At 39.4% G+C, this 23,904-nt stretch overlaps 1 protein-coding gene across 9 annotated transcripts in view; it reads left to right on the top strand.

Annotated features, from left to right (window-relative positions):
* Positions 1-23,904, top strand: part of LOC125459854 (cyclic nucleotide-gated cation channel beta-3-like) — a 189,249-nt gene that overhangs the window by 66,781 nt on the left and 98,564 nt on the right. For 4 of the 9 annotated variants that reach the window (XM_048546802.1, XM_048546800.1, XM_048546804.1 and 1 more), the window contains 6 exons: positions 7,613-7,775; positions 8,481-8,510; positions 9,513-9,554; positions 19,197-19,250; positions 20,401-20,454; positions 21,591-21,644. In XM_048546802.1, coding sequence (XP_048402759.1) covers positions 7,613-7,775; positions 8,481-8,510; positions 9,513-9,554; positions 19,197-19,250; positions 20,401-20,454; positions 21,591-21,644 — 397 coding nt within the window. The remainder of the gene's footprint in view (positions 1-7,612; positions 7,776-8,480; positions 8,511-9,512; positions 9,555-19,196; positions 19,251-20,400; positions 20,455-21,590; positions 21,645-23,904) is intronic. The other 5 variants (XM_048546807.1, XM_048546805.1, XM_048546803.1 and 2 more) reach the window with 4 other exon arrangements.

Raw genomic sequence — 23,904 nt, 5'->3', positions numbered from 1 at the left:
ATATTGATACTATTCAGTATCGGCGAAATAGCCAGCTTCAAGTTATGCTCAGGCTTTGCTGGATAATTCCGAGTGTGTGAAGAATTATGCTAACAAGCAATTTAGGATTGGTATTCTTGTGAATTGTTGTAATGAGAGTAAGCTAAGAAGCTTTAGCAAAATTTGTCATTTTTCCAGCAATTTCCAACTGTTAGTAGATTAACTGAATAGGCTAAACTTTGTCAATTTGATTTTATTGAAGTGTTAGTTGTAGAAACCATGCTTAAGCTATACAATTCCCTGACTATAGCGCACCTGCAATACAGAGAGTGGTTTTCGGCGCTACACCTTAGAATATAAGCGAAGAGGCAGGAATGCAGTGTAGCATTGCCAGTATGATACCTGGACTCCACCGGTCAAATTATGGAAATGCATTATATAATCTATGAATGTACTCTCTCGAGATCTTGTGGTGCAGTGATAGTCTCCCTGCTTCTGAGCCAAGAGGCTGGGGTTCAACCCCCATCTGCCCCAGAGATGTGCAATAAGATCTCTATGCAGGTTGTCTAGAAAATAACAAAAAATGTACTCCTTGGATTTAGGAAAGCTAAGTGATGGTATGGTTGCTATTTCTAAGATATTAAGGGGAAAAGATAAAATAAATTATTTTCACCAGTTAAGGAATATAGCATGAGGTGGTTTTGTCTAAAAATTAGAATTAGAACTTGCAGGAGAGAAATAGGAAACAATTTTAAGTAGTAAAGATTTGGAATTGTCATCTGCAAACAGCAATTGATACAGATCATTTGTTAACTTTAAAACCGAAATTGATAGGCTAAAGGTATCAGAGAATATGAAGCTAAGGAGGGTACTGTACATGGAGTGAGGTCATAGATCAAGCATGATAAAATTGAATGGAGAAACAGCTCAAGGGGTCAATGACCTACCCCTGGTTCTATGGATGGATATTTGTGCCTTTCCCATGGTGCATTTGATTGTGGGTGGGCATTTAATCTGATGGGAGAGTGGCTGCCTCCACCATGATTAAGTCATACAACAGGAGGCTCAGTTGAAGTAATGCCTACTGATGGCCTTTTCCCATCATTGCTGCTACTAACCCAATAGTGTGCAGGGCGCTGGCTGTGCAAGAGCATGACAAGCAAACTCTGGTGATGCCCTCTTGGGGAAGACCTCTCATTCAAATGCATTCAGTGCTTTATGGAGAGATCCACCATTGGAAATGAGGGGCCCGCTAAAAGCCACAGTTCTGGCCTTGCATCCCCATTCACCGTCTCCTTAGATGATCAGGATGGGAAAAGCAGAGTGCAAATCAATTTGTAATCAGGAGAACGGACAAATGAGAATAAAGAATGCAAAATTTCAATTCTGCTTTTTCTTTCCATCAGCATTACAAAGTGAAATTTGATTTAGAACGTCCCTCTTAGTTAAAGAGATTCTAGTTAATCTATCCTATGGTTTCAAATGACAGTTAAACAATGTTCCCATGAAATCCAGGGAAGCAAGTGCCAGCTGATATGAATTATCACTTAAATGTTTTAAGACACTTTATTTGCTGCATAACCAGGAATTTTAAAATTTATAATAAAATCTGGAAGCAACAGTTTATGCAGGGGCACCTCTATCTTCCGCCATAAATTTGGTTGGGAATCAGTAGAAACTGTGGAAAAAAGACTAAGCTTTTTTTTAATGCCATTCCTCCAGGTTTTCACTGAAGTTCCAGCAGGATATTTATCTCTTGGACATTGCACGGCTGAGTTTGGATTTATGTCTGGGACTTTGTCAAATGTCAATGACACGTGTAACAAAGAATTAAACAGTTCAGCTGGGGTACTGCCCATTTGGGGTAGAGCCTTCTGCCATCTGTAGAGTATGTTTGGATGGCTCACTGGGAGTCAGCCCTCCCACATCTTGCTGTTGATTCCCGATACACACCCTGTATTTCTTGCCCTAACCCTTCAAAAACGACATCTGCCAACCTGTGGTCTGGATCACTTGCTCATCTTGGACATACAGTAGGTGTCAGAACTGCAGCAGATAACTCCGCACCTCAACACTGCTAAGCATAAGACTTGCCAGCCTCTGCCCAGCAGCTTGCAGTACACTCAACTGCCACCCTTTGGGTCCTGATTCTGGACAAATGACTGCTGCTGACTCTCCACTGCACTTTTGGCTCACAGTTTTATGGGCCTTGCTCAAAGGAAGCAAAGTAGGTGTCTCTGGTTCACCAGCTGACAAGCAAGACTCTAATTACCTGTAAAAAATTGTGCACCTTGAGTCTGATGCTGAATCCTCATGATAAAATGCTTAAAAATATTTTGGGTTAAGTTTTAGCTGCATTTTATTGGCTTTAAGAAAGATTGTGTAGATATTTTGAATGTACACTTCAGTCTCTCCAAAAGCTATTTGGGCTCTTAAAATAAAGTGGCTGGAAAACCCAGTGGCTGACATAATAGCATGCAAGCAGAAACAGTGTCTAAGCTAATAATGGAGTAGTACAGGGCTGAAGTAGCTGCTGCATGATGAGGATTGATCCGTTTGTACTCCATAGCACCCTCAATGAAAGGCAAAACAGCAGAATATCTAGATATATCCAGGCACACTGATGTTAACCATAATAATTGACAACATATAGAAGTGATATGGTGTGCTCATAAGCTGCCAGTTAAGCGTATAATGAATTATTTGCAAGTTACCTGACATCAACACAGTTCCATTAGCACACAAACTATAATACCTTTACTGTTGACTCATGTCAAGTCCCAGCATAGTCTTACAGCTCTCTTAGCATGGACAATATATATCTGAAACACACATTACAGCTGTAAGTTACAGTTGAAATCTTTTACAGACACAACTCCAAAGAAACTTTAAGCTTAAAAGCATTTCACAATCTAATGATATAATCCATAGTAATTTAACAATGGATAAGATGTGCTGCAACTTTAATATGCAGCCTTAATTTAATATATTCCTGCTTGTGCTGCATGTTGACAACTAATACTAGGAAAAAGCACTGGATGAGTCAATAATTGCTATTTTTTGACTATATTCGAGATAACCACCTTGAACATTTTTATTTTCAGAGGTCTTTGATGGAATAAGGGAATATGAGGCTGCAGGTGTCCTCAAAACTATGACCAGTATCATCCAGTTGGCATCCACATTCGAGCTTGTTTTAAGTAAGGAAAGCCCAGCGAGGCAGCAGTTCTTCAAGGCTTTGCCTACTTGCCTATAATGGAAAGTGATATCTTTGCTCGTATTTTTGTTTCGCTACTGTAATATGAGGTTAGATGTTGCCACAGAACAAAGATCCACTTTGAGAAAAGCATTTGCAATGCTGGAGTGTACTGGGGAGAATTATGCTGTTCGGTGGGAATTTGAAAGATCTGAACGCCACTGACATCGCTGCCAATTCTTGCCTATCCATAACTGTTTTTGAGAAACTGTTGTAAACTGTCTTCTTATACCACTGGAGTATAAGTGGTATTGGTAAACACACAGTGCTATTAGGTGGGGATTTTGATTCAGTGATGATGAAGGAACGGTGATATACTTCCAAGTGAGGATGATCAGTGATTTGGAGGAGAACTTGCATGTGATGATGTTCCTGCCAACCTGCTACCCTTGTTTTCATAGGCAGGGAGGTAGAATGTGTGGAAGATTCTATAAATAAGCTTTGGTGAGTTGTTCCATTGCTCCTTATAGATCAATGATGTGCTAATGGTGGAAGAAGTGCATGTTTATCATGGTGGATGAGTGCCAGTCATGCAGGTTACATTGTGCTACAACCAGGCAAATGGGGAGTGTTCCTTCACATTCTTGACTTGTGACTTCTAGCTGGTGGAGAAGTTTGGATGAGACCGGTGGTGAATTTCTTGCCACAGAATCTCAACCCGCTAAACCGGCTCTTGTTACACAGTAAAGTGTGAAGCTGGATGAACACAGCAGGCCAAGCAGCATCTCAGGAGCACAAAAGCTGACGTTTCCAGCCTAGACCCTTCATCAGAGAGCTCCTGAGATGCTGCTTGGCCTGCAGTGTTCATCCAGCTTCACACTTTATTATCTTGGATTCTCCAGCATCTGCAGTTCCCATTATCTCTCATTACACAGTGTTTGCATGACTGTGAGACAGTGGGAACTGCAGATGCTGAAGTCAGAGTCAATATAGTGCAGAGCTGGAGGAACAAAACAGGCCAGGTAGCATCAGAGGAATAGGAAAGTCAACGTTTTGGGTTTACACCCTAATCAGGACTCATCATGATGAAGGGTGTGAACCCAAAACATCAACTTTCTTGCTGGTCTGATACTGCCTCACCTGCTGTGTTCCTCCAGCTCCACACTGTTGACATGACTGTTCTAGTTAAGATTCTGATCAATGAAATGTTGAAGAATTATCTATGGTTTATTCATTCGTGATATGTGCGCATCACTGGCCAGACCACCTTTTATTGGCAATCCTTAATTGCTATTGAAGATTTGATGGTGAACTACCTTCTTGAACTACTACGCTGTAGGCACACAATGCTGTTAGGAAATGACTTCCAATGACAGTGAAGGAACAGCAATATAGTTCCAAGTCAGGAAAGTGTTTGGCTTTTGGGGGAGCTTACTAGTCGCTGTGTTCTTTTGCATCTTGTCCTTCTAGGTGGCAGAGATTGCAAGTTTACAAAGCTGCTGTTAAGGGTTGTTGGGAATTTAGTGACGGTGATGCCATTGAATATTGTTATAAAGCAGAGGATTCCCCCCCACCCTCTGAGAATTAAAACCAAAACACCCAAAGAGGAGCACCTTACTGTGTAATCTGTTAAAAGGGATTGTGAAAAATGGTGCAACCTGCCTTTCAGCAACTTTTAGTGGTTAAATAAAACAAATCCCTGACACTCATTTAACAAACAATAAGTAATAATTTATTTATCTAACTCTAACAGTAAGCAAATTAACTAAAATATTAATAAATTGAATAATTCCCTTCTAACTACTAACTATTCCTGAATGAAACAAGATTCTAATAGTATGCGTCTCCATTGATTCTTCTGTGAGGAATATTCATTAGTTGTGCTGAAGGTACCTTTGTTCTTGAGATGGTGCTTTCTCTAAGACATAGAGTAGGCTGTGAGAGCCAACAATTCTGTCTTGAGAGCTGAGGGCTGTTAACTCTGGCAATGGCAATTAGCTCTGCTGTCTTTGCTCAACTGGGTGGCATGGTGGCTCAGTGGCTAGCACTGATGCCTCATAGTGCCGTGGACCCAGGTTCGATTCCACCCTCCAGTGACAGTCTGTGTGGAGTTTGCACATTCTCCCCGTATCTGCTTAGGTTTCTGCAGGTGGTCCAGATTCCTCCCATGGTTCAAAGATGTGCAGGTTAGATGGATTGTACAAAATGACGAGGAATGGAGTTGTGGGAGATATAGCAGTTTGGATCGGAAATTGGCTTGCTGAAAGAAGACAGAGGTTGGTAGTTGATGGGAAATGTTCATCCTGGAGACCAGTTACTAGTGGTGTACCGCAAGGGTCGGTGTTGGGTTCATTGCTGTTTGTCATTTTTATAAATGACCTGGATGAGGGCATAGAAGGATGGGTTAGCAAATTTGCAGACGACACTAAGGTCGGTGGAGTTGTGGATAGTGACGAAGGATGCTGTAGGTTGCAGAGAGACATAGATAAGCTGCAGAGCTGGGCTGAGAGGTGGCAAATGGAGTTTAGTACAGACAAGTGTGAGGTGATGCACTTTGGTAGGGCTAATGGTAAGATTCTGAGCAGTGTAGATGAGCAGAGAGACCTCGGTGTCCATGTACACAGATCCTTGAAAGTTGCCACCCAGGTTGACAGGGCTGTTAAGAAGGCATACAGTGTTTTAGCTTTTATTAATAGAGGGGTCGAGTTCCGGAACCAAGAGGTTATGGTGAAACTGTACAAAACTCTGGTGCGGCCGCACTTGGAGTACCGTGTACAGTTCTGGTCACTGCATTATAAGAAGGATGTGGAACCTTTGGAAAGGGTGCAGAGGAGATTTACTAGGATGTTGCCTGGTATGGAGGGAAGGTCTTACGAGGAAAGGCTGAGGGACTTGAGGCTGTTTTCATTAGAGAGAAGAAGGTTGAGAGGTGACTTAATTGAAACATATAAAATAATCAGAGGGTTAGATAGGGTGGATAGGGAGAGCCTTTTTCCTAGGATGGTGACAGCGAGCACGAAGGGGCATAGCTTTAAATTGAGGCGAGAAAGATATAGGACAGATGTCAGAGGTAGTTTCTTTAGTGAGAGAGTAGTAAGGGAATGGAACGCTTTGCTTGCAATGGTAGTAGATTCGCCAGCTTTAGGTACATTTAAGTTGTCAGTGGATAAGCATATGGACGTACATGGAATAGTGTAGGCTAGATGGGCCTGAGATCGGTATGACAGGTCAGCACAACATCGAGGGCCGAAGGGCCTGTACGGTGCTGTAATGTTCTATGTTCTATATAGTTTATCTTGATGACATGTTAGTAACAAGGAAGACAAATAAGGAGCACTGAGAGAACTCGGACATAGAACTTACATGTTTCTCCCAGCTGGGCTTATGCATTAGAAGGGGACAATGTGTGTTCCAGGCACCCCAACTTGCCTACAGAGTTGACAAGACCAAGTTACACCCATTGGAAGATAAAGGTGCCCCAGCTCTCATGTCTGTACCAGAGCTTAGGTCTTTCCTTGGGCTGGTGAATTATTATGGAAAGATCATCCATAACCTAGCCTCCATTTGGTACCTTTGCATCAACTCTTAAAAAAGGATCAGCCTTGGAAATGGTAACATAGCCAACCCGTAGCTTTCAGAGAAGTGAAGAGACATCTATCATCGTCTAAGATGTTAGTATACTATGATCCTAAATGTGATCTCGTACTGACATGCGAAGTCTCCCCATATGGCACCGGGGAATTATTAGCTCATAGGTGGCCCAATGAAGAGAACTGCCCAATAGTGTATACATCAAGGACTTTGGCTAATGCATAGTGTCAATACACTAGACAGAGAAGGAAGTTTTGGCTGATATATTTAGAGTCAGTATGTTGCATTAATAACTTTACGGATGTAAATTTAAAATAATAACTGATTACAAACCCCTGCTGGGCCTACTTAAAGAGGACTTGGCAGTGCTGCCCATGGTTTCAGGTTGAATTCAGTGGTGGGCTCTAATACTAAGTGCACATAATGATAAGTTGGAAGATCGTCCAGGAGGCCATGTAGTAAATGGCCCTATTGAGTGAAATGGTTTGTTTCTGGAGTTTAAATACTTTGTAATATTCATATCCTGAGATGTGTAGCCTTGATTGGTCCCTGTAATGTGCAGTATGTATTAACTTTGTGATATGTAATCTTTCTTCAGTTCTTAGGAAGGGTCACCAAGCCCAAAATGTTAACTCTGTTTTTCCCTTCACAGATGCTGCCAAACCTGCTGAGCTTTTCCAGCAACTTTGTTTTTATTCCTGATTTACAGCATCCGCAGTACTTTTGGTTTTTATTTGATATGTAATCTTTGTTAGCCTCGATTAGTCCTTGATATGTCTAACTTTGATTAGTCCCTCTAAAAATTTAAGCCTGTGTGAATCACTGAAATATGCTCTACATTTCCAGCTCCAGTTTGTATTCCAAAGGAGATGGAGTTGGTAGACATTGAATCTGACTGGGATGAAGAGGTTCAATATCTTGATGCTGAAACTCAAACAAGCGAATGTGAGGCATTGGCACAGATCACAAAACAAATCACAGCCACAGATGTAACACTAATAAAGCAGAGGTATATTCATATAGTTATTAATTGTATAAACACCATTATGTCTATTTCTATTTGAGTGATTGTTGAACACTGTCAGCCCAACAAAAAAAAAATTATTGAACACTGTAATGGGATGGAAGTGATCACAATGTTACAAAAGACAACTACATCAAGACAGATGCTATAAGCGGCAGTTACATCAAGGGCACTACAAAGATGGCATTCAACAATCACAGGCCAAACTGAGGGACTCTTAAGAGCTAATGAAAAATCCAGACTGTCATTCTCAAACTCCAAAAATTCTTCATAATTTAACTCATGGATATGCAAAAGGAAAATGCTTGGAAATATGTTAGGACCATTGTTCCAGATCTGAAGGAACATGCCACTTTCCCAATTATCTGGGTGTTAGCGGGTGATTTTGGCCTCTTGATCCTTGGCCAGATGGGCAACATCTGCCTATTTGCACCTATACTATGTGAGTGCTACATAATGATTCTCTTAAAAACTTTGAAATGGGTTTCCATTCTCGTACTCACACAACTGGGGATATGCCAGCTCTTTACAAGCTATATTGAGACTTGATCTATGAGTGCCAGGCCCTGCTGATGACAACAGCATATAATGGTAAGTACCTGAATATAGTTACAATTATGGCAGCTACCAATGGAGTGAGATGGCTTCTTGTTCATCTCTTACACTGCTGCTCCCTCCCTCAAACAAAAGTGATGAGACACCAGAGGAAGAAGAAGAAAGGTAAATAATTTACTGTAAATAATTCAGTGTGTGCCAGTTTGTCTGAGCCCTGTGCGTACCACTCAATCAGTACTCTTTGTGCATATCACACTGCACACTGTGTTTGTGTAGTAGTCAGTCCATGTCCAGTGTGTACTAGTCAATCAGTGCTCTATGTGTACCAGTCAGTCCAAGACCTGATTCCCAGTTAGTCTGTGCTTTGTGTGTACCACTCAGTCTATGCTCTAAGTGTACCACTTAGTCTGTGTTCTGTGTGTACTAATCTGTGATTTGAGCTCATGGATTAGTCTGTGCTCAGTGAGTACCATTCAGTCTGCACTCTGTGTATATCAGTCTGTCTTTGCTCTTTCTGTGTAACAATCAGTCTGTGCTCTCCATGTATGCCAATCAGTGGTTTATTCTGTGCATGCAAGTCAAAATGACTGTATATTTATGTATACAGCTGACACACGATCTGTATCATGCATGCTGTCAAACAAAAGATGTAATGCTCAGTGCAGGAAGCAGACACTGACTGTATATCCTGTCAATTTGTCAAGCAACAGTATGGACTTAAATTAGAGACTCTGTGTAAACAGTCTATAGAGTCTATTCAGATAAGGCAGCCTGAATCTCAACATTATAGAACTCAACACTATTAAGTGCAGGCAGCCATATGCTTTATCGGTGCCACAAAGTGTATATCACTGCTCATATGTGAGTCAATGTGCTTCCACCTTCTGTGTGGCTAAACAATGATCTTGACCCCTTAACACTGCCTTCTACCCCAATTCTGATCAACTCCATGGATTTAAAATTTGGATTGCATGCACCAAGGATCCAATCACTCAAGGACCTTAGATGCCTGTGAAATGAGAATGTGAAGATTTATCTGCTGATTCAGCTGCGTCCTGGAAAACCTTGAAAAGTGTTTATTCTCCAAGGATTTTTTTCTATGTGTAGTGAGGAAGATTCTCCAACCGTAATGGTATTTCGGACTAATGTGGCATTTAATTCACGCAGGCAGCTGTGGAGTATCACCGAGGAGGAGGAGGTGGACACGGAGTAAGTGCATTTGATGTGGTTGCACATAAAGATGTGGAGTGTGGGGATTTGCCTCATATTGGGCATTTGCACTGGAACATAGTAATGAGTTACCTATTCAGCTCTTCAAAACTGTTTTGTCAGTTACTTAAATAATTGAGTCATAGAGCCATACAGCATAAAAACAGACAATTTGGTTCAACCGTGCTGTATGTATATCAGTCAGTCCGTGAGCTGATTCCCAGTTAGTCTGTGCTTTGTGTGTACTGCTCTGTATATATACAGTAAATATATGCTCTAAGTGTATATATATGCTCTAAGTTTACCACTTAGTCTGTGCCGAACATAATCCCAAACTAAACTAGTCTCACCTGCCTGCTCCAGCCCCATATCCCACCAAACCTTTTGTATTCATGTGCTTATTTAAGTGTCTTTTAAACATTGTAACTGTGCCCACATCCACCACTTCCTCGGGAAGTTCATTCCACATGCAAACTATCTTCAGCGTTAAAAATCTGCCCCTCGTGTCTTTTTTAAATCTCTCTCCTGTAATGTTGAAAACACCCATCCTAGGGAAAAGACACCTTCTATTGATCATATCTATACCCCTCTTTTATACTTGTACATATATTTATATATACCCCCATATGTATAAGGTCACCTTTCAACCTCCTTCACTCCAGTGAAAAAGTTCCAGCCTATCCAGCCTTTCTTTATAACTTAAACCTTCCATACCTGGCAATATCCTGGTAAATCTCTTCTGAATCCCTTCCAGTTTAATAACATCCTTCCTTTAACAGGACAACCAGACTATTCCAGAAGAGGCCTCGCCAATGTGATCTGTACCTCAATTTCATATACCCACCATAGTTCAATATATTTGATATTATTTATCCAAAAGAAATTTCCACCTTGAACATTTTAATTAACATCATGTTTGCAACCTTTCGGAAGGCTTATACTTTGTATGAAAAAGTGTTTCCTGGGTTAGTTCACTGATTCAAGCAGACTGAGGCCGGAATAACATAAGTAACTAAGATTAAAATGAAGGTGCCAATCCTGTCCCTAGTTCAATGTGAGACAAAATAAAGTTAAAGTAATTGTTAATTGCATGCGAGAGTCACTGCCATAGCATCTTTACCAGGACTGAAAACTAACTGCTTCTTCACTGGCACTTTAACCCAATGCTACTAAGTGTTTTGTGTAACTGTAGTAATGTATGAATACCATTCCAATGTATTTTTTTTTACAGAGGGGTGAATCAATTAATTTTAATTGAAGTATTGATCACCATGCAGCTAATGATGTAGTTGTCTCTATCCTATAGTGTGTGTATGTGAAACATGATAATAGATGTAATCTTTTCAGATGTATCCACATTGTAACACTGAAAGTTTGTGGTGGGTGAAAAGTGATTCCATCAGTTTCCTGCCACAGTTCACAGCAGTACCCCTGAAAAAACAAACAGAAACCTTGCACCAAATGCCTACAATACAATTCTGTGGTGACTTTGAGCAGTTCTCTTAATATCCTGCTGGAGTTCCATTTGTTTCAGGGCCAGTATGTGATTGTGGTGCATGTGCTTAAAAAAAACTGGTCACAGTTTTTGACTTGCTGCTAATCTGTTGTGTACAGTATTATTTTCAGCACAATTTTTATTTTATAGATTCCCTACAGTGTGGAAACAGGCCCTATGGCCAAACAAGTCCACATTGAACCTTGGAGCATCCCACCCAGGCCCATCCCCCTATAAACTACCTAATCTACACATCCCTGAACACAATGGGCAATTTAGCATGGCCAATCACCCTAGCCTGCACATCTTTGGACTGTGGGAGGAAACCCACGCAGACACGGGAAGAATGTACAAACTCCACACAGTCGCCCTGGGCTGGAATTGAACCTGGTTTCCTGGTGCTGCAAATCAGCAGTGCTGATTTCTCAATCAAATCATCCACAGGGTGTTGTATAGAAATTAAAAAGATTACAGCTTATCTCTAGTGTTCTCATGTCTGTAGTTGAAAGTTCAATTCCCACTTCAGAACTTCACATGACCAAAGCTGGCATTGAAATGTTGCATTGTTGGAGGTAATGGAGCTAAGTTTAATTGAATCTTCTTGGCAAGAATCTCATATTCATATTAGGCACCTGAATTGAAGGCCCTCTCACTCTCATGTTGTCTTTCAGATAATACATTAAATTAGGGCCCATCTGTTCTTGGAGTTGTGAGAGATCCCAATGGACCTGTTTAAGAATGAATTGCAAAGCTCTCCTGATGTTCTGGCTTATATTTACCCATCAGTCAGCATCACTGAAAACAGAATATCTGATTTTGCCTTTTGCAGGATTTCATTGAATGTAAATTGACACTCATGTACTTAAAAAGCAGCCTATATTCCTAAGACAACTTAGAGAATAACTTATGATCTACATATAATTGTGATTTATCTTGTTTCTTTTCCATCACAAAATATGAGCTCCACCTATTGCGATTTGGTTCAATATTGTCACTTTGCACCATGAGCTTGATCTCTTCCCTAACGTCGACTGACATCTCTGACGAGTTTATAAGGATGATGCTTCATGAATGTTGGGGGGAGAATCCTCTATGTGAACAGTATGTACCACCAAAAATATCTGTACAAATCAATTTATGAATTTGTAGGCCACCTCAGTAGTTTTATGGGAGATAGCATAATATTCCATCTTTTAAGTATCTCCATATTATCCTGTCTGATAACTGGGGGATTGACTTCAGAATTTTCAATTTATAATTCATTTTTGAATTGGTCAGATATTTTTACTTTACTCCCCTACTTCTTTAATTATTAAGCTGAAGCTTAATATTCCTCCTTCCTGACTGTCCTCATGAACACAATTCCTCTTTGCCTGAGTACTCACTACATAATTAATGTAATAATTAATGAGTTTCCTTTAGATTTGATAAGATCTAGTGAGCCTCACCTTTTCTGGTTCCCCAAAGATAGGTAGCAATACTATGCCCCTGTCTCCAACAACAAAATTTTAAGCCTTAGCTTTTGTAATCTGCTCCAGTTTATATTCTTTGTTGAGCAATCTTTAAATGCTTTTGGTCAATTCACACACTTTAGTTAAATTTCTTAGGTCATAAGTGTGATCTTTCAGCTTTAGTTTAAATTTTTTTCTTCAATTAATTTAAGGCCAATGTCCATGTATCTATTCAGGAGGGCTGAATATTATGGAGATAATAGGAACTGCAGATGCTGGAGAATTCTCTGATGAAGGGTCTAGGCCTGAAACGTCAGCTTTTGTGCTCCTGAGATGCTGCTTGGCCTGCTGTGTTCATCCAGCCTCACATTTTATTATCTTTGAATATTATGGAGTCGTTCAGTCATTTCTGCTTCAGAAAAATCTATCGATTGGAAAACGTTTGGTATCAGTTCACAGAAGACCGAGCTGGAGTCAAATGGAAAAACAGTTACTCCAGGAGAAAGGAATTAATTCAGAATAGTTACAAATAGATTACCTCAATACAAGATAATTCCAGACATGATGCGGTTTCTTCAAAACCTGAAGGGTTTATTTGAAAATAAGAATGTTTAAACTCAGTTTTGTGAATAATTAAGGAAAAGGTTTAGATTATAAGAGAAGAAAACTAATCATCAAGCTTGCAACACTGGATCTTGCAAGAAAAAAATTGTTATATCTATAGATGTGACAAAGAAGGCAACTTTATTTGATATTTGAGTATAAACTGATTATGACCTATAAACTGATCATGTTGGGATAGTTGGGATTTTGTTATTACTGTCCATTTTGAAATCTTTCAAATTGTGCTCTAGCTATAAAGCTGGGTTTGGCTTAATTTGTGCCACGTGTAATGGAAGATGGTGGTTGTTGGAGGTCAATCATCTCAGTCCAGGACATAATTACAAGGGTCCCTCAATGTAGTGTCCTAGTTCCAACAACATTCAGCTCCTTCATCGATGACCTTCTTCCATCTTGAGGTCAGAAGTAATGTTGTTTGCTGATGGCCACAGTGTTCAGAACCATTCACAAATCCTCAGACACTGAAGCAGCTCATGATTCGATACGGCAAGACCTGGATAACATCAAGACTTTGTCCGATAACTGGCAAGAAAAATGCATGCCACTAAAAATGCCAGGCAATGGCCATCTCCAACAAGTCAGAATCTAACCATCACCTCCTGATGTTCAATGGCATCACCATTGCTGATTCTCCCACTAACAAAATCCTGGGGGTTTCTATTGACTAGAAACTGCATTGAATCAGCCATATTACATACTGTGATTGCAAAAACAGGTCAGAGGCTAGGAACCCTGCAATGAAATGGTCAATTCCTGCACTCCCCACCCCCATTTCTTGTCCATCGTCCTCAATGCACATGACAAGGGCATAGCAGAAAAATCTCCACTTACTTATCCACTACCATCAACATTCACTGCTTTCACCATCAAAGTATAGTGGCAGCAGAGCATACCATCTGTTAGATACATTGCAGTAACTCACCAAGGCCCCTCCAATAGCATCTTTCAAACATACTACCTCTAACCCCTAGAAGAAGAAGCATAGTAGATGCATGGGAACACCACCAGCTGCAAGTTTCCTTCCAAGCCACACATCATCCTATATCATTGTTTCTTTAGCATCACAGGTTCCAAGTCCTGGAATTCCCTTCCAAGCAGTACTGTCAGTGTCTCCACCATCACAAGAACTGCAGTGGTTCAAAAAGGCAGCTCACTACTACCTTTTTGAGGGCAATTGGGGATGAATGATAAATGCTGGTCCAGCCAGTTACATGAGTTTGAAGTCACTAAAGCCACGGCATTTCTTTTTCTCTTCCAAATTGTACAAATGTATGATAAGTTTTCTACTCCTACAACCTGAATCTTTAATGGTCAAGCTCACAGCCTCTGAGTATTACCCTTTTCATAGCATTCTAATCTGAAGATTGCTCATCTGAGGGTTGGCAGACACAAACATAGCTGCACCTTTCAGGACACTATCATGTTGAGGACCTCAAATTCTTTGGCCACTTCAACTTCACCGTTATCTTTTCAGATGAGGTGAAATATCTTTCAACTTCCCCCTCTGTAATTTTAGGAACTAGATGCAGATTTCTAGCTAAATCATGGCCCCCCAGTGGAGGCAGATTGTTTCTCTGAACTACTATTGCTTCTTTCTTACTTATTCTTTTTCTGTCACTTCTCTATCCATCTCTCTTTCTTTATTTTTCTTTTCTCTTTTCACTTCTTAACTTTTTACTCCAATTCAAAGTTTTTTTCCCATTTCTTACTAAATTTATCGAAGTATTTTGGTGACAAATCAATTTCAGGGTTTCTTTTTCTTACCTCTAAATATAGGTCATCACTTTAAACATCTCATCCTTATGAGACGCTGCTTTGATTCCTTCTCCTACTTATTCACTAACTTTCTAGTTTAACCTGAGTAAAAGATTTCAAATAATCCAGTTACATATTCTACTTCCAAAAAAGCCTTAGCAACAATAAAAACGGTTTTAAAATTTCTAACTTTCAATATTCTTTGTAACAACTCTCCTGCTTCAATGCTTAACATTTCTGATTGCTCATGTTTTAAAGTTTCACAGATCCCTCTTAAATTATGGATTTTCTTTTTATCCCACAAAGAGCTGCTACTTAGAGCAATTAGAGTAGAAGTTAATACTGGACAAGTCAGATCCCAAGAGAAACCTGGCATGATAGGCCACAAGTTTTATTTTTCTGTTTGTATATTACGAATGTTAGTCACTGATAACATATACAAGAGATGCCAATGTACTTTTACAAAAGCACATAGAAGTTTAATACACATAAGGTAAAAATGCAAACAAAACTGTTGGAAAAATTATGTTACAAACATCAGGTAGAGAAATCATCCTTTTACACCAGCTATATCCTGACAGGCAATGATGCCTCAGTGAAGATATACTCCTTTCTCCAAACTAAAGTTTCTTGCTCAATTGGTAATGCTGTAATTGGTTGACCTTTGGCAAATTTCTATGTATTGACATCATGTTATTTTCTTCAATTAATTTCTGTCCCCTCGACACTTAAAATGCTAACTCGGCAGACTTATTGCTTAACATGGATTCCCTAAACCTGCATCTTCAACAACTTTTGGAGAATGTCTTCTTCTTTGGCAATTCCACGCTATTATTCTACTGAAACTTGCTTCCTACTGACATCTAGGCAACTCAGGAATTCTCTCCAGATCTGACTGTTCGGTGGCTGCCAACGACAGAACTTTTGCTTCAACTCGTGACTGTGGTTCAGTGGCTCACTCATTAGCACTGCTTCCTCACAGTGCCAGGGACCTGGGTTCGATTCCAGATTAGGCAACTGTCTGGATGGGATGCTCTTCAGAGGGTTGATGTGGACCTGATGGGCCAAATGACCTGCTTCCACACTGTATGGATTCTATATCATCCTGCTTTATGATCAGTCTCTCACAATTATAAATCTCAGTTTATCACTGCTGACGTAGTTCTATAATATAAGAATAGGAGGAGGTTATTCAGCCCTCTAAGCTTCCTCTCCGTTGACTTCTGACTCTACTCAAAATTTTCAGAAACTTTCATTTATCCTCCTTTTTGCTTTGTTCTTCCTTGTACTTCCTCTGAAGCACCACAAACTGTTTTTCTGTAGTGAAAGGGGTTCTGTCAATTCAGATTGTTCTTGATAGAGCCAGAGTAGGTCATGATTGTCATCACATCACAACCATACTGCCAAGAAGAGGTGGTGAACCAAAGCCACTACATCTTCACTGTGACCTCTTAATATGGGCATGGGTCCATTTAATCCACCTTGTAGTGTGCGAGTTTGTACAAGGTGCCAATGTATTCTATTTTGGAAGAAAATAAAAGTCAGTCTGGGAGATCCAGGAGTGATTGTAGATACAACACACCATGGACAGTCATGTAGAATAGCAAACAACAGAGCAAGCAGAGTCCTGTGCTGTATTACATGAACAGTGAGTATAAATCCCAGATTTATCTCATAAAGCAATAAATTAATTGACCCTGTATCCAAATAGCTTAGAGCACTTGGTTCTGTCCATCAAAGCATGAGAACTTGAATCCAAGTTCCCAAACCAGTGTAAAGAAAGGAACTTGAGGCTGATCCCAAATATAAGGAGATTCTTGCAAGGAAAATTCTGGAAAAAAAGTTATTTTCATGGCTTCAAATTCGATTATTAGACAGCTTCTTTTAGTGGGTGTCGAAAAGATTGTGGGATAAAATGACTAACCTAGAATGCATGTTAGATGATAAGAAATAGATCAAATTAGGAAAAAGTAGTCTCTGGCCTGAAGCCAAGAAACACTTGCACATAAGTGATGGTTAAAAAGTCTCATTATATGGATGTTCCACCGCTGGCACATGAATGATTGTTGAAGCTTAAGCTAGATAAGCCAAATATTGTATTCTTATGTATTTAGCTTTAAAATGATATGATTGTCAAACTGTTTAGACAAGTAGAGAAGTTACATTTTCTTAAAAGAATACAACAATAACCACAATGTGTAAAATGTAAGTGCGCTGTGGCTTGGAGGGAAAGTTGCGGGTGGTAATGTTCCCATTTATCTGCTGCCCTGGTACTTTTAGATGGGTCACTGGTTCAGAAGGACTGTCTAAAGAACCTTGGTGAATTTCTGAATCATGTAGATGGTACAAACTATTGTTATTGAATATTCTTGATGGAGCTACTGGATGTTTGTGGATGTAGTGCCAGTCAAATGGGGTTGCTGGGTCCTGAATGATGTCAACTTCTTGAATATTGTTGGAGATTTTATTCCATCCATCTCTGGCTTGTACTTTGTAGATGGTGGGCAGGCTTTGAAGAGTCAGGTGATGAGTTAATCACTGCAAGGTTCCTGGCCTCTAACCTGTTCTTATAACCACTACTTACATGGCTAGTCCAGGTTAGTGATCAACGATAATTCCCAGGACTTTGTTAGCATAGGATTCATTGACTAATGCCATTGAATGTTAAGTTGGGGTGGTTAGATTTTCACATGCTGAAGATAGTCATTGCTTGGCACTTGTGTGATGCTCTTTTTACTTCCCAGTCATCAGCTCAAACCTGGGTATTGTCTGTCTTGCTTCATTTGGACATGTACTATTTCAATAGCTGAGGAACCATGAATGGTGTGGACGATAGTGCAAACCATCAATGAACATCCCAACTTCTGACCCTGTGGTAGAGGGAAGGTCATTGATGAAGCAGCTAAACAAGGATCTCCCTAGGATATTACCCCAAAGAACTCCTGCAGAATCCTGGGATTGAGGTGGCTGACCTCCAGCAACCAAAACCATCTTCATGACTCAAAACCATGGCTCTAACCAGCAGAGCACTTTGCTCGTGATTCCCATTGTCTCTAATTTTGCTATGACTCCTTGATGTCACACTTGGTCAAATGTGGCGTTAATGGCTGTCACTGTCTGTTCATCTCTGGAGTTCTCTATATTGTTCATGTTTGAATATGTCTGTAATGAGGCAGTACCTACGTGACCCTAGCAGAAGACAGAACCCAAACTTAGCATCGATGAGCAAGTTGTTACCAAGCAAGTGCTACTTGATAGCACTATTGATTACTTCTCCCATCACTTTACTGATGATTGAAAGTATACTGATGGGATATTAATAGCCTGGGCTAAATTTGTCCTGCTTCTCGTGTAGAAGTAAGTGACAGGGCTATTTGTTGTAGTTCTCCTGAGAAATATGTAGCACATGTCTACATATTCAATTAAATTTTCCATTGATCATATGGTTTGGCTTCACAGAACACAGCTGAGAAATCATGCCCCATGTATTACACTTTGTTTCAGCCATTCTTCTCCAAAGTGACCCCCATTAAAATCTTCTGTCTGAAAGAAATCAGTTTCCATTGTCCACCTTTAGACAATTATTTTAATAATTGAAGTCAGCTGGTAGACTCAGTCATCCAGCTCTCATTACAACCCTAGTGTCATAGCTATTGCCTTTCTTTAATTTTTCACCAATTAAAAGAACAATGAAAAACGCTACCCATCAGCAGTTTATATGTTCCCAATGGTAAGTAATAATCATCAACTGTTTCGCTTAACCTTCGAAATGGCATTGATAGTATGCTTGATCAGATACTTTTTGTGAAGAACAGTAAATTAATTTTGATGGTATTGATTCTGGGAGGATAAGGGCAACCTTCTGTTCTTAGTTAAATGGTGTTGAGAAATCCTTTACATGTCTTGAACAGGTATTTAGTGTCTCACAATATTTAGTGTTTCACCTGAAAGACAGCAGCTCCAGAACTGCAGTACTCCTTCTGTCTTACACTAAAGTAAATTTTTGATTACTTTAATCCTGCCTCTGCAGTAAGTTTTGAATCGACATCCTATTTACTTAGGTTTCAGAATATTACAACGGAATCAAATTGACACATAAAAATCAATTCCTCTGCTAATGTCATTATATTGTCATTTGATCTCAGTACAATAATGGATGTAGTAATTCATGACATGAAGCATGAGATCAAACATTAGACAAGGAGGAAAGTTAATCTGGGAGAAATTGTGTTCCATCCAAAGAATCCATATGAAAAGCAGCCACAGAAAATCAATAAGCAGTTGCTTCTCCTGAATGATAAGTCTCTCTTTGTCTGACAGAATTGTGAAAGTGTGTGAAGGAACTAAGAGCTGTGAAGATCTACCCAGTGAAGAGTAAGTCCTTAAATTCCAATGTAGCTGAGCAAAAATGCATGGCTAAGTCTCATGTTGAGGTGGCATACATTCTACACATCAATTAGTTCAGATGAATTAGAAAGTAAAGCATTTAAGGAATGATACAGAGAGAGACATAGATTGTAATCATATATATATTCTAAATATGTCCATACACAGATTCTTAACATGCCTGTCTACAGACTCTGAACATATCTGCCTACAGATATTGAAGTGTCCATCTATAAATTCTGAATGTGTCCGTGTGTAGACTTGACGTGCGTGCATTTGAAGATATGGAAGCAATAGCATTGAGAAAGGTTACCTTCTCATCATCATCATATTTTTCATTGTGTAAATTATTTGCCAAGTTTACTGCATTAAAAGGCAATTGAATTTCAAAAGTACTTAAGTGGAATTCATTAAAAATCTGGAATAAAAAGTCTGGCCTAATGGCAATATGTAACCACTATCAATTCTTGTAAAAACCTATCTAGTTAACTGGTGTGGCTTATGCTTGAATCCAGACCCATTGTAATGTAGTTGACTCTTTTCCTCTCTCTGGGCAATTAGAGAATGACAGTAAATGCAGACCCATACAGCTATGCCCACACTCCATGAACAAAAAATAGAAAAATGTCTCTAAAGAGCATTTGGACATTTTGAGGCCATGAAAGGTGTAATATTTTTTCATCAATTTATTTCTCATTGGGTGGGTGTTCTAAAACATAATGAACTTCTGTTACAAAAAGCCAAAAATATCAAGGCTATCAAACAAGCTACAGTTTCACAAAAACTTATAACTTAATTAACCTAGAATGCTGCACCAATTTTATTTTGTAGCATGTATGTGAAGTCAGATTTTTGTCTTTACTTTCTGAACATTAGTCACATGCAGCAAATTTTGATCTTATTGAAATTAATGCAACCTTCTATATGACCACTAAGGTATGTGTATGGATACATATAATATATATGTGTGTGTGTGTGTGTGTGTGTGTGTGTGTGTATATTTACATACATAGTGAAATTCTTAAATGTCCATTTGTCAACTGACTTTGGGTCTTTTGATTATGTATGTACTTGTGTAGGCTTATAGAAACATTGAAGCCTACGTGCTGCCATTTATTTCTGTTTGGTTTACTGTCAGGGCAGAGGCAGTTTGCAAAAGAACCAACAGCAGTGAGGATCAATCAACAGCAGAGTGAGTTCTTTACCTTTCTTCCAAAGAGGGAATGATGAATGGAGAAAAAGAGAGAGTGTGAAAGAGTCATTGATAACAGATGTGAAGTGATGGCCACTGACCAATATTAAATTATTCTCCTGATTCATGCCGCCACTCACTGTCGTCATACCAATTAGATAAGCTTTGTGCTGACCCCAGAAAGTCCACCAGGTTCAGCACTGAAGTAGATCCTGACAACTAATGTCTGAATACAAACACACAGCTGCCAGCATGGTTTTTCTAACCAGCATTGTTAACAGCTCTTCTCTTTGTTTTCTGTATCAGATTGATGCAGATTTGTGAAGAAGCACAGACTGATGATGGTCTATCAGCAGCACTGTGAGTTTTTTTTACCTTTCTTCTTTTAAAAGGGCTGAGGGAAGGAAGACAGTATTAGGCAGCATAAAGACTGAATATTGGGAATGAGGAAGGAAAATTCTAGAGTGAGGAAAGAAGGAAAATGCACGTATCCCCCGAGAGTTGAAAAGGGTGGGAAAGACAGTGAGAATTGAGGGAGGAACAAAAGAGAGAGGATTGAAGAGAATAAGTACAGCAGTGAGCTATGAATGATTCTTTGACTGCACATGAGACAATCTAACGGTTACAGAGCAAATTACACTGAACAGCTTTTGTGGTACATTTTTTAACACTTTAGTCCTTCCAAGGGCCTGACTCATCGTGAATGTGAATTGTAGATCTGCGGGTAACATACCTATAATTTTGAAGTTTAATCAACATTGCTAAAATGAGTTCAATCTACCATTTTACATACCAGCACACATGCCATTTTTGGGCAAAATCTGTTCTTATGTAATGTATATGTTACTGCTTGTTTAGTATGTGCACATACTGAAAATGTTTATGTGCATGTGAATTATTACATGCATGCATGCATACAGATATACATACAAGGTGTGGGGGAGGGACATAACTTCTATTTGTAAAGTAGAAGGAAAAGCTAACAAATTGGCATTGATTCAGAATTGTTTCAGTGAAGCATTTTTCCTTAGGTTTACAGAAATAAACATACCCTAGTATGTGTAACCATATTTTTGTGTAAAGTAGTAGAAACAGGAGGTATGCTGCTGTTCATTTCTATTTGTTTTGACTGTCAGGCCAGTGGTGGAATGTGAAGAAATCGAGAACAGTGAATGCCTGCCATCTGCAGAGTGAGTTTTTCAACTCAGTCTCGGGAGAGGGGATGAGAATGTGATGAATTGGGACAGATAATTTTTAAAGAGAGTGCACCTAAAATAGACCGAATATTTAAGAGAAGGGAAAAGTTGTAGTCAAACTCAGGAATGGAGAAGATAGCAAAATTCAAGGAGGAGAGTGGTCTGATGTAAAGTAGGGGCATGTTGGGGTGATAACCAAGGTGCGCCAAAATTGGAAGAGAAAGGCCTTGATTTTTGCTTCCAAATCAGGAAACAGCCCATTTTCAGGTCCCATCAACCTGAAGCTCCAGAAGATCAGATTCTTGCTCAGAGATGGTGGCTTCCTTGGGAGGCAAACTGAGTGGCCCCAAAATGGCAGTGGATACTGTTGGCTGGAATGTCTGCCTATATAGCCATATACATCGACTGTATATTGCAGTTTAATAAAGCAGGACCCCAAAAACATGCATACAGCCCTCACTCCTCAAAGCCCCCACCCTCCACACATCCCCCATTCATGTCAAGTTATGACACTTCATAACCTATGCCCCTGTTCCATTTCCCATTGCCTTTTTAACCTTCATGCCAACCTAAGCACAAGTTCCCACTACATTGACCTGTCATATGGCCAATGCCACCCTACACCACAGTACCCTCTATTTTGCTTATTAAAGGTCAATGGCAGCCCATACACTACTCACTATACCAACTTAGTGCCGACTCAGATCAATCATTTCTGGTCATTGTACACTTTGCTGCTCCCTCTTCACCGCCAATTCACCTAATATCCACCACAGACAAATCTCAGGAACTATGCTGACAAACGATATGTTATATATGTCAATTGAGAATATCTCTATAAAAATTTTTCATTGATTTTTTAAAAAATCAATACGTTGAACTTCCTCCAAATGATATCTGACAAAAACAGAAAATTGGCTAAAGTGCTTAGTGCCTCATGAAAGCCAACATTTCTATTCAAAAATCACTTGTAGCTATTCACTGTGCTCTGATTATAAACACCGCTTTGTGAAAATGATAAGTTTGGCATCTAGCACAAATTCTATAACAGATATCAAAAAGCACACTGAAATATAAAGCACTTCTTTTTGATTGCTTTGATAGTTCTCTGACAGCTCTTACAGTTCTTTGACAAGTTGACACTAAATAAGTTCTACCACATTTTACACACCAACATGACTACTTTTCAAAATCTCATTGGGTCCCAAAAGGTGCCTTACCTCCACCAAGGGTGGCCCAAGACAAGATCCAAATGGTTAACGTACCCCTTCAAATGTTTATCTTGGCTATCAAAATGAATTCACAAGATTCAGATCTGCTTTTACCTTGTCTAATCTTCACACTTCAGACACTTATTTCACCAAAAACATATAAGAAAGGATGCAGTTGATGATTTAAATGGCTAACTGCCTTCACAAATCATAAACCCAGAGCCAAATCTATCTACACCACCTGAAAAATGGTAAATACAGGACTTATAATTTCTGAGTACTTTCACTATTTTTGCCATGTTGTAAAGATTCTCCAATGTGGCAAAAAATTGTGCCCAAGTCAATGCTGTAACTTCAATATGCTTGAGTGAGAGTACGTAAATGTGGTTTGGTGATTTAAAGTTTACATATGTGTTAATCCAGTTCTGAAGTTGTGCTAACATCAAATTCAGAACCAAATGGGATAGATGAGAACAATGAGATAGATTGGCCCATAATTAGGACTCTTAAGTTCCTTTCAGATCAAGCCAGCATCCATGCCTACCAATCCTGCCATCCCTTCACTTGTGGACATTTTTACTATTGGATACAAAATAATAGATTTGACCCTTCTTTAGTACAAGAGATCATAGACAAATTGACTTGTGTCTTTACTCATTTGTTTTCTTTTACTTATTGTACGTTATTTAATTTTGTATACTTAAGCTTTCTTTGAGTTGGTTGATCACAATGAAAACAGCAATGTAGATCCTACAATTGTGTATCACTTAAAAGTTAGGAAAATAAATTGTTTCCACCCCTGATTACTATCTGCTGTCTCCTCGCTATACGTGTGTGGACTGGATACCATGCACATCCAGGATTGCGAAAGGTTTTAACTAAATCCTCAACAATACAGTCTGCTGCCTGTTATCATCAGGACTCTTATATAAACCATAGACACTTGAGTAACATCGCTAACATCCAATGAAACTGTACCTCAGTGAAGGTGATCATTCTGCAGGGAATGAGGACGTAAAACTGGAAAGAGAAATTGACTTTTA

This window comes from Stegostoma tigrinum, chromosome 16 (assembly GCF_030684315.1).
Source record: "Stegostoma tigrinum isolate sSteTig4 chromosome 16, sSteTig4.hap1, whole genome shotgun sequence".
NCBI lineage: Eukaryota > Metazoa > Chordata > Chondrichthyes > Orectolobiformes > Stegostomatidae > Stegostoma > Stegostoma tigrinum.
Note: the sequence above shows the minus strand (reverse complement) of the source record. Positions and strands in the feature narration are given on the sequence as shown.